General features: G+C 49.2%; 2 protein-coding genes across 4 annotated transcripts in view; one reads left to right on the forward strand and one right to left on the reverse strand.

The window, feature by feature from the left end:
- The window catches only part of CENPP (centromere protein P), a 211,338-nt gene that overhangs the window by 55,273 nt on the left and 144,533 nt on the right, over nucleotides 1-11,532 (reverse strand). The gene's annotated exons all lie outside the window — the stretch shown is intronic.
- Nucleotides 1-11,532, forward strand: part of ECM2 (extracellular matrix protein 2) — a 30,520-nt gene that overhangs the window by 15,944 nt on the left and 3,044 nt on the right. The window contains exons 6-10 of the mRNA XM_029920960.1: nucleotides 964-1,180; nucleotides 2,874-3,006; nucleotides 5,643-5,800; nucleotides 7,824-7,963; nucleotides 8,706-9,032. Of these exons, the coding sequence (XP_029776820.1) occupies nucleotides 964-1,180; nucleotides 2,874-3,006; nucleotides 5,643-5,800; nucleotides 7,824-7,963; nucleotides 8,706-9,032 (975 nt within the window). The remainder of the gene's footprint in view (nucleotides 1-963; nucleotides 1,181-2,873; nucleotides 3,007-5,642; nucleotides 5,801-7,823; nucleotides 7,964-8,705; nucleotides 9,033-11,532) is intronic.

Consider the following 11,532-nt stretch of genomic DNA (forward strand, 5'->3'; position numbering starts at 1 on the left):
CTCCCCCTCAGCTTAGGGCTCAGGGCTCCGGGAGGGGTCCCGGTCCTCCGCCCTGTGTTTTTCTTGTTTTTGTTCTTGTTTTAACATTTTATTTCTTTGCGAGACACAGAGTATGAGCGGGGGAGGGCAGAGAGAGGAGGAGACACAGAATCCCAAGCAGGCTCCAGGCTCCGAGCTGTCAGCACAGAGCCCGATGCGGGGCCCGAACCCACAAATAGATCATGACCTGACCCGAAATCGGACGCTTAACCGACTGAGCCACCCAGGCGCCCCTCCTCCGCCCTGTTCTTACGGGGCCGCCAGAAGGGCCCTGAGCACAGGACCTAAAGGGTGAGGGAATCTGAACGGGCTTTCAGGTATGCCTCAGGGGAACCCGCAGAAATAAACTACCAGAGAAATAACAAGTGAACGTGTAAACACGCACACACTCAACAGACATCGGACACTGTGGTTCAGGACAGCCAGTCTAGAAGGGACATCGCGCTCAAATGGCCCCTGGGGAGCCCCTCAGGCCCAGCAGTGACCCCCTGCTCACAGCCAGCGTGTCAGGTGTGCTCTGCCTAAGAAAACCCAAGTCTGGAGTCGTGAGAAACGAATGACCTGTGCCCAGTCATACTATCTTGGTTTTATAAGAAGGTCCCCACATGGTTTTTATAGTACTCCCTATTTCTGGGAAGCTCATTTTCTAGGTTTAAAATCAATGACTACTGCACAACTAAATTTCAAAACAAAAATCCCATAAAATTAAAGCATCTAGAAGCAACTTCTACAGATTGAGGCCACACAACCGTAACATTAGATCTGGAGGCCATCTGAGATCCTCATTTAGAGAAGGAAATTTCAGAAAGGCAAGTGATCTGTCAGGATCTCGAGGATACAAGCAGTGTCGAATTTCTGGCCCAGGGTCTAGAACATGTCAGTGGGAAAATATGCTTATATAGTGTCCTTGTCTTCCCTGGGTAGGGCTCTCTCGCTCTCCATGCACGTGCAAGAGTACCTGTTTGTGGATGTGCACACGTATGTGCGCACACGTGAGTCTAAGTTACAGCCGCTGTGTTTTCCAGACAATGCCATCACCTCCATTCCCGATGAGGCATTTCACGGACTACCAAACCTAGAAAGGCTCGATCTGAGCAAAAACAATATCACCTCCCCGGGCATAGGGCCCAAAGCATTCAAGGTACGTATACACACTCTGCCTGGTGAGTGACAACCCCTCGGGCGGCCCTGTACCCACAGCAGGGAAGGGAGGGGGACTGGAGTGTTGTCACTGTAGCTTTTCCCTAAGAAAGTCTCCCCCGTGATGTTGCTAACCCCTCACGCTTTATCCTGAGCACGGCCTGCAGGTTCCCAAGCTTCACACTCAGAGCACCACCAACAGCCAGATGACAGAACTAGTATTCTGAACTCATGGAGCACCCTCTCCCCAAGCAGCTGAAAGCATGCTGAAATACAGTCTTTTAGTACGTGAGGTTTTTCTGGGAACAGAGCAGAGCTTACCTGGGAACTCTGTGTACATTTTCAGGCTAGGAAGACAGAGTTCTGGGATTCTGTGCCAAGGGCAAGACCTGAGGAACGCATGAGCAGGACGGGTTCTGGAGACACGACGGGTTCCGACGAAAATTAGCAGGGACAGTGGGGGAAAGACAAGGGAGAGGGGACAGGAAACAGCAAGAAGAAACCTTTGGAAGACTTAAGTTTGACTGAAATATTTCCTAAAACAGGAGAAAAGAACAGAGATGAAGGAGTGTCAGAGAAGTAAAGGTGGAAACAAGAGAGGAGTCTGTGTGTGTAAAAATACACACGTGTGTGCTGTAAGGAGCCCAACAAAACACACCGTGTCCCACTAGGTCAAACTTTAAGCCCCTTTATGACCCTTTGTACAAACTGCTGGGCGCACTTGCTTCCTGGCTTGCTTCCTGGCTGCCACGCAGTTTCTGGGCTGGGACAGGACAGGGCTCCAGTCACCCGTGACCACAGTCAAGTCACAAACCTGGCGCCCTGCCGTGTGACAGCTATCTTGATGCATCAGCTGGGACTCACGCACCTCCTGTCTTGACTGGAAAGACAGACACACACAGGAGACCCTCTCCTTTGCTTGTTTTGGGGTCCTCTGTCCCCTTCCCAAACTGTTGAAATTTGACTGAGCACTGCTGAGCTAAGTCACCCGTGAGGCACCAGAGCTCTGCAAGCACATGACCCCAAACATGGGCACAACGCCTTCCTGAAAGGACGTGTGGCCGCCATAAAGGGACAGTTTGCGGTATTGCAGACACTTTGAAGAAGGTCCACAACACTTGGTGCTATTTCCTGACTGTTTCCACTTAGTGTAACTAGAAAACTGCGGTGTGCAGATACATTGTAAGGACTCAGACTATCTTTTTTTTGTTGTTTAATTTTCTAATATTTCTTTACTTTCGAAAGAGAGAGAGCGAGAGCGAGTGAGCATGAGTGCGGAAAGGGTCGGAGAGAGAGGGAGACACAAAATCTGAAGCAGACTCCAGGCTCTGAGCTGTCAGCACAGAGCCCGACATGCAGCTCAAACCCATGAGCTGTGAGCTCATGACCTGAGCTGAAGTCGGATGCTTAACCGACTGAGCCACCCAGGCGCCCCTCAAACTGCCATCTTGACAGACTCAGAGCACCACGTCTACTGCCGAGATGGTGGCAACCTAAGATCTAGCAAAATATGACTGGTCCAGTGGTGACAGAGCTTTCTCTAAGTCACAATAGGAAAACAGGTGAGTGGGTTACAAAATCAGATGGCAGGCAGGCCCATGAGGCTGAGCAGGGCTGTGCACTGGCCACTCAAGGACATGTGTGACTGCACATCTGTGCCAGATGAAAAGGTAACTCCAGATTCGCTTTTTAAGCTTCTGAAGAAGTTACTGCGCCTGAATCTGGACGGGAACAATCTGGGAGAGATTCCTGAGCTGCCATCTGCATTAGAAGAACTTAAGATCAATGACAACAGTCTTCGGGCCCTCAGCGAGGAGAGCTTATCTGGTAGGTAACGTTGGTTGGCGTGGGTCCTCGCAGCCTTTCTTCCGCGGTCGTGTGGAAACTTAACTTGCAGTATTGCCAAATGGGCTAGTGAGTTGTTTAGGTCACTTTACCGTGTAACTTGATAAAATTTATTTACTCCTCTTTGGTTGCTTCTGGACCAAACTGAACGACAGAGGAGACCACACTGTGAGCTTGGCATAAAAGAGGAAGCAGCACGCGAGCTGTTCACGCGCGCTGGCGTCTCTGCTGAGACCACGCGCCGGGCCAGACAAAGGCGCCCGGCGTCCCCTTCCACCTCCCAACAGTCCAGCGCGGCTCGTGAGGCGCAGCGCTCACCGCTTCCTAGTTCTCTGATTTGAAATATTTTAATGTTAATGTTGGTAACCCGAGCCTAAGAAGAATGAAACAATTTCATTATTTCTTTTTACTCCCAAAAACCTTCATGAGGAACAAAGCGTTTCTGGTGATGGGGAAAAAACCATTAATCCCAAGAAATGCCAAGTCTGAAAATTACAGAGTTCTGGAAACATTCTATTTCCAGATGCACTGCTGAGTGCACATGGAAAGCATCGATATACACAAATTGTGATGGACTTTGTCATATGGAAAAGACATCAGGAAGTGCAACTTCTGACTGCCAGGTGGGGCGGAGGCTGCGGAGCACTTGGTTTGGGACGGCGCACCGATGGGCATCTGTGAGCTGCATGTGGCATCACCTTTCCAGCTCCGTTTTCAAGACGACATGTTACAAGGGAGCAGCGCCTGCCAGGAAGCTGCTCTCACACGTTCCTGGCGGCGGCCTCTCCACACGCTCCCTCCTTCGCACAAGCGTCTCCCCAGTCCAGGCACCGTGGAGGCCTCGGCCACGAGTAAGGTCTCTGATCACGGTGCCCAGAGAGCCTCCACCTGCCCGGCCGAGCCCCCTGCCTCGCACCGTCAGCCAGCTGGCAGCAAGCAGGTGCCCGAGCGCAGGCCGGATACTGCTCTTCCCGCAGGGAGGATGCCCCTGGCGGGGCCATCGTGGCCTGTAACTCTCCACACGCTCCCGTGGCCGGTCTTCGCCCACGACCCTTCACGGGGCAGAAGGCCCCAGAGAAGTGGGCAGGGGGGTGGTGCGGGGAGAGAAAGAGCCGTGCAGAGGTGCAAGGCAACAAAAGGGACCAGTGCCCTGGGAGAGCACGCGGCCCCTCGCAGTGCTTGTGCATGGCCACCACTGCGCATTCTCCTGTGTCCATGACCGCCAGGGTGCTCCCCACCCCACCACGGGAGGGACTTCCTACCAACTTCCTGCTTACAAACCCTCTTTCTACTGCACCTAGCCTACAGGAAGCTTCTCTAGGTCCATCCTGTCTCCTGTCACATAAGACATACACGTAAACCAGAGGGTGACCAGAAACTCACGTAAAGTGACATGAGTTTACACTGGGTGTTATGTGTCTCTCTCATGAGGTCACATACCAGTCACTGGTCTGCTTTGATTATCTGTTTTTCAAAGGAAAATTTCCATTACGTTCTCAAACTTCAACTCTGTTCTATATAAACAGGCTGGATTGTCAGTATCCCTAGTTTCAGAAATTAGAACATGAGGAAATATAACCACTTATCAGTTTACTGGTTGGGTCTCCTCCTTCCTCTCAGCTCTTCAACTGACGCCACACAGGACTCGCAGACTAGTGTCCTGTCATACCGTCCCTGCCCAGAGGGTCCTCGTTGCCTGGTGCACAAGGGGCCTGGGCCCAAGGCTGTGAGCACAGCCACCCAGTTCGAACCTGCCTGTGTTCACCCGGCTGCCTCAGCCTCCCGTTTTTACCTGTGTCGTGCTGCCCCCCCACTCGGGTGGTCTGCGGCCCTGACGGTGTGGACAAAGCCTTGCTTCTCTGACACGCCTGAGGGCAGGGACGGAGTCGTGCAGAGCACTCAGTGCAATGCCCGTGCCTGGAAGTGAAGATGAAAACATCCCTATTCTGGAAATCTGGGCCACCGAACAAACGCCCAAGCTACGCCCTGAATGTCTGACTCAGAGGCCTCTGGGCATCGTCACTGCCGAGCCGGAGGCAGACCATGCCACTCCCGAGGCCTGTGGAAACGATGAAGGGAAACTTGTTTGTATAAAGGCCTTTCTTGGTAGCTCAGTCCGAATGTGTGGAGAATTCTCGATCATTCTCCTTTCCAAACGTGCATTTGGCTGCACTCTCTGCCAGGAAGTGAACAACTGTGACGAGAATTCGCTGCTGTAGCTCCCTGGTTCAGAGACTGACATTTGCCAGGTGGAGCCCTGCCCCTTCCCCCGTCCGTGCTAATTATGCTGCCGTTTCATCTGGGCGTCCGCGTCTTCGCCAATGCTTGAATGACCCCCACAACCTCCTGCTGCTCACCTGGCCTCTCTGCCGTTATGGGACGCCCCACTCGACAGAGCTGCCTCCCCAGTGGACCGCACAGCCAGCATCCGGTCCGGCTGAGCCAGGGACACGGGGTGCGCAGAGCACTTGGGGAACGGCTCTACGCGCAGGTGCCGGGGAAGGACAGCCGCCCTGCAGATAAACTGAACCCTTCACGTGACACGCTGACAGATACAGAAACTGCATGGTTTTCTGATTTTCCGAATATTCTCACAATTACTATTTTATTTTTTATAGACCTAAATCAACTGGTCACCTTAGAACTGGAAGGAAACCATCTCAGTGAATCCAACGTCAACCCTTTGGCTTTTAAATCTTTGAAGAGCTTATCCTACCTGCGTCTGGGAAGAAATAAATTCAGAATTATACCACAGGGGCTTCCTGCCTCTATTGAGGTACCACTCTCTTTCTTCCAGTGTTTCACATTTTAAATACAGTCTACTTAAATAAAACAAAAGCATTATTTTAAAACATTATTGTGCCTCAGATTAAACCCCATTTTGATGCTTCATACAGAATTTACTTTAATTTGAACATCGCTGTTTCCTCAAGCAATACAAAATTATAATTATTAGTAGAGAGAACTGGCCTTCCTTGCTCTTGGGAGGAGAACGGGGAAGATGAACCGAGAACGTAAACAGAAACTACAACTTGTGAGACAGCATTCCAGTTCTACCCAGTGCCCACTGGGGCCCAGCACGGCCCACCCGCCCCATGCCCAGGCCGGGGCCTCACCGCCAAGTGCACACCGACTTGCAGCCCGGACAGCAGAGGTCTGGTGGACCCCGCGGGGCCCTGGCTGACTGCTCGGAACTCGGTTTCTGCCTCCCCCCACGCTGTGGGCCCAGTGCCTGCAGAGCCCCTGACCCAGGTCAGCCGCCCTTGCTCAGCCTCCTACTGGCAGATTAAGAGAGAAGTTTAGAATTTATCAAAACTGTAAAGATTGAGGTTCCAACACTGGGCTTTAGGTCAGACAGAAAGACATACAGACCCCTGACCCTATCCCAGACATTCTCAGTCAGGTTCTTTGAGGGTGGGGTCAGTAATTTATAATTTTTTAAATTGAGATTTTAATACATAATGCGTGCAAGTAAAACACAGGCAACATGGAGGAGCAAAGGGTCTCCAAATGTGCCTGAAGGCCCGTCCCAGGTTCTGCGCTCCAGAGGGGCCCTCTCACTGGTAGGGGAGGTGATGTCCAGGTGGGTGTGTGGGCTCTGACCCTTCCAAGGCCCTGCTTCCCGGACACAGAGTCTGGGGTGTGGATGAGTGTGCTCTCACTGGGGGCACATTTAGGTTAGAATTTACACTTTAAAAGGCTCATGACTGATTCTAATATGCAGCCAAGTTTAGGGGCCACTGATTTGGTTCACCCCTAAATATGTATGAAGGTAAAAGCAAATAGCTAAACATTGCTTTACGCCTTTCTTTTTTAAACTTTTATTATTTTCCAAAGTTTATTTTTATTTATCTTGAGAGAGAGAGAGAGAGAGAGAGAGAGCGAGCGAGCGCGAGCGAATGGAGGAGGAGCAGAGAGAGAGGGAAAGAGAGAATCCCAGGCTGGCTATGTGCCATCAGCATAGAGCCCAATGTAAGGTTTGAACCCATGAACCGTGAGATGACCTGAAACCAAGAGTTAGATGCCTAACCAACTGAGCCCCCCAGAGGCCCCTGCTTTGCCCATTTCTAATAAGTAAGAAAATTAAATACAAAGAAGGAAATTAGTACAATAGGAATAGAAAGTTACACTAAAGATGTATACCAATATCTGCTTCTAATTTCCAACATGATTCTTGAGTGAAAAACTCCCTTTGAGGCCAAGGGAATTTAACTTGAAGGCAGCTGGCTGTTAAAAACAACAGCTCCAGCAAACTACCCCGATTTTCAATCAGGGTCCTTAATTGACTTTTCATTAGGTTAATCTTAATACAAGCCAATCTAAAAACCTGCCAGGCAGCACAGACTGGTGGGAGTGGCCTGTCCCCAAACTGGGACCTGGCGGGATGCGGGTCTTTTGCGCATCAGGAGCGGGACTCTGCTTCTTCATCTCTCCAGCCGGGAGCGTTTCCACTACTGAAGGGGGAATGGCCATTTCGGCCTATTTTCTAGGGGTTTGAAGCCCACATAAGATAATTTACATTAACAAGTTTTGTAAATTAGAGAGTTTTATACAATTATCATGGTATGCTGTGTTATGCAGTATTTTATGGTTAAAACCTTCTGACCATAAAAGATGGCATTTTATTTCACTAATTAGTTAGAAAAGGACAACTTACAAAATAGCAGACTGCTTGGAAAAGCAGCAGACTCTTCAGAGAGCACTAAGGAGAGCAGTCTACAACGCCATCTTCATCTCTGTGAAACTGAGTATGTGCACCGACCAACGCAAAGAAAAACAGTCTATTCTCTTAATTATAGGAATTATACCTGGAAAATAACCAAATTGAAGAAATAACCGAGATTTGTTTCAATCACACCAGGAAGATCAATGTCATCGGGCTACGATATAATAAAATTGAAGAAAACAGGATCGCTCCTTTGGCCTGGATAAATCAAGAGTGAGTATGTGCTGCTGTCTGACTGCCTTAGAGGGTCTCTTCCTCTGCCAGTACTGCACGGGGCACGAACGAGCGACCCCCTTTCCAGTGAACCCCCCCCAAACCTGCCTATCTGCTGGGAGCTTGCGGTGTTGACGTGACTGTGCTCACTGTTACACAGACACCCTACCACAAGCCCAAGCACTGAGTGACCCAAGGTCTGTCTACCTCTCAGGTGGTCAGGAAGTTGAAGCGAGGCCAGCCCAGCCCTGGTGAGAAAGGAAGATGTCCCCTTCCCCCTGGGGGACCTCATGGTCTCACACCTCCAAAGCATTTCTCTGTCTCGAGTCTTATACAACGGGCAGCAGGACGTGTGGCCTGAAAGGCAGGCAGTAGGGTCCGTGGCTGGTGTGAGGGTCCTGCCTGTCTGGAGGGGCAGGACAGGCCTTGAGGGTGGGGTGGGAGGAGCCACCTTGGGCTGTGTGGGAGGGGCATGACAGAGGGACGAGGTGGCCTCAGGGCCAGCTGAACCCAGCAGGACGTGGAGGCGTGACAGGGGAAGCCCTGAAACCACCAGGCAGCCCCCTTTTCTAGGCCCCTGTGTCACCACCACAAGCCCTGGGTGCCCGGCTGTCAGATCAGGTGTGGAGCAGAGGTGGTTTCAGGGACAGTCACCACTGCACACCCAGCAGGGGCAGGAAGGCGCCAAGCATCCCTACGGTCCTGCCCCGGGCTCCACCCTGCTCACCCTTCTTTGCTGCAGAAATCTTGAGTCCATCGACCTGTCCTACAACAAGCTCTACCACGTCCCCTCCTACTTGCCCAAGTCACTGCTGCACCTCGTGCTCCTTGGGAACCAGATCGAGCGCATCCCTGGCTACGTGTTCGGCCACATGGAGCCAGGCCTGGAGTACCTGTACCTGTCATTCAATAGACTCTCTGATGACGGCGTGGACCGAGTCTCCTTCTACGGGGCATACCATTCTCTGCGGGAGCTCTTTCTGGATCACAATGACTTGAAATCTATCCCACCTGGCATACAAGAAATGAAAGCACTCCATTTTCTGAGGCTGAACAACAACAAGATACGGTAAATTTTGGCTTTTTCAAGTATGGATTTAAATTGCTGTGGTTGACCGAGAATATGATTAAACAACTATCACATGATGTCTGAGATTTTCTTCTAAGAGGAAAAAGGGACAAGAGGTCACAATGAACAAGACTGGCAGACGTTCGTCACTACTGAAGGGGGTGATAGGCACTCAAGGATCCATGATAGCTTTTGTCTACTTTTGTGTATGTTTGCAAACTTTCATGGTAAAAACCTTTAGGACAGAAAATTATTACCTAATACTGAGAACTTGAGAGGTGGGTTGAAGTGAGGGTTCAAGACCGGAGATTACAGTTGTTCTCCTACCTCCATATATAATTTAAAATATTCTACTCTGTAGAGCACAAAACTTACATATATGCTAAAATTAAAACTGATTCTATCTAGATATTTCCTGAAGGAAAAAGTCTGAATAAAATTATGGAGTCTCAGTTTCTCTCACTTCTGGGGTCACAATTTCCTGTCTGCCTAGAAAGCATGGAAGTCTCAAGGATTCATCTGGATCGGTGTGGTAGTGCAGCCAGAGGCCAATTCTTGAGACAGGGTCTTGTCCCTAGGATTCTAACCCTTCCTCTTTTCTCTGTCTCTAAAAGTCCAAACACAAACTCCCAAAAACAAAAGAGGAAAAGAGTCACGGGTGTGTAACAGCACTGGGGAGAGCGGTGGGAATGGGGAAGACTATGTAAGATGCAGTTAAAAGCGGTTTGGCTGAAGCCCTTCACAGGCTCTGCTCTGTGCTTCCTATTTACATCAGAATGCACACGGCCGCTCCCCCTCTGCCGGGATTTGGTGGTCACAGCCTGATTTCTGGATTAATACCTTCCTCCACCTTTGAACCACTGGCTTTCATTCACAGATGATTGTTGCCTGAACCTCTTACTTCCTTAAAGGCAACAAACTGGTGAGCCCTCTGTTTGTTACCCTTCCCACACTCGTTAGCTGGAGCTGCTTGTTCACCGTTACGGGGGGCGAATGCTCTGTCCCAGCAGAGCACGAGGCTGGCTACGAATTCCTAACTGTGTCCGCTGACAGATGTTACCGAAACTTAACATGGAGGTCGTTCTGCAGGATCTATAAATGCCAAGCTGTCAGACACCTTAAACTATCATGTTATATGTTAATTCGACCTTTACAAAACTGAAAAAAAAATGATACATATTATTAACATTAAAATGTTAATAGCAGCTGTCTCAGGAATAAATTTTTAACATTTATTTTTGAGAGAGAGTCACAAATACAGCATGAGTGGGGGAAGGGTGGAGAGAAAGGGAGACACAGAATCCGAAGCAGGCTCCAGGCTCTGAGCTGTCAGCACAGAGCACGATGTGGGGCTCGAACCCACAGACGGCAAGATCATGACCTGAGCCGAAGTCAGATGCTCAACTGACTGAGCCAGCCAGGTGCCCCCTAAGTCATTGTCTTACAACCTACAAACAATAGTTTTCAACCAAGAAGACCCTTATTAGAAGAACAAAAGTACTGAAGTAAGTACACACGGTCTGGGGAGCTCTACTTGTCTTTGGAATGTGCTCCACGAAGGATGTGTTGCGGAAATACCGTGGCTTACTCTGTAACAATATGTGAACAACTTAATATTCATACAAGGTCTTTAGTTTGTTTTTGGTTTCAGAGAATTACTATTTTCTGTTTGATTATTATTTTTATTATATGAAATATTTACATAATTCCAAAGTTGAAACTGTAACAAGGTATGCTAAGAGAAGTCTTTCTTCTATGCCTGTCGCTTATACTGTATTCCATCGTTTTCCTTATTCATTTTTAAAATTAATTTGTAGTTTTTCCTTCCAGTATTTTTTGCAAATGTAAGCATGCATGCACGCACACACATTAGTCCCCACCCTCTCCCACAACTACTATACACACCATTACACAGAAAGATTTCTCTTTTGTCTCTCTAGAGTGGTACGTGTTTTTTAAGGTCTTATTTTGGAGAGGGGGGAGAGCGAGTGAGCGAGCATGAGTGGGGGAGGGGCAGAGACAGAGAGAGAGAGAGAGAGAGAGAGTCAGAGAGACAGAATCTGAAGCAGGCTCCAAGCTCTGAGCTGTCAGCACTGAGCCTGATGTGGGGCTTAAACTCATGAATTGTAAGATCATGAACTGAGCTGAAGTCGGATGCTTAAGAATGGTACTTTTGTTTTGTTTTGTTTTTACTCTTTACTTTTTATAATTATCAGCATAGTTTACTATCACTCCTTATCGAGAATTTCTTAAGCTTTGTACAACTGACCAGTATTGTGTTATGTGGATATTTTATTTAACCAGTTCCTTGTTGACAGACAACTAATTGTTTCCATTCCTTTATTACTACAAATAATGCCATAATGCATAACTCTGGACAGCATTGTTTATTTTCCCAGACTAACTCTGGGATCAGTCCCTAGAAAGGAGACTGCTGAGACATGTGGTCCTGCTGGTGCCCCGCTGGGGCGGTGCTGTGCTGACTCCCTCCAGTACTGTG

This window comes from Suricata suricatta, chromosome 13, assembly GCF_006229205.1.
Source record: "Suricata suricatta isolate VVHF042 chromosome 13, meerkat_22Aug2017_6uvM2_HiC, whole genome shotgun sequence".
NCBI classification, from domain to species: Eukaryota; Metazoa; Chordata; class Mammalia; order Carnivora; family Herpestidae; genus Suricata; species Suricata suricatta.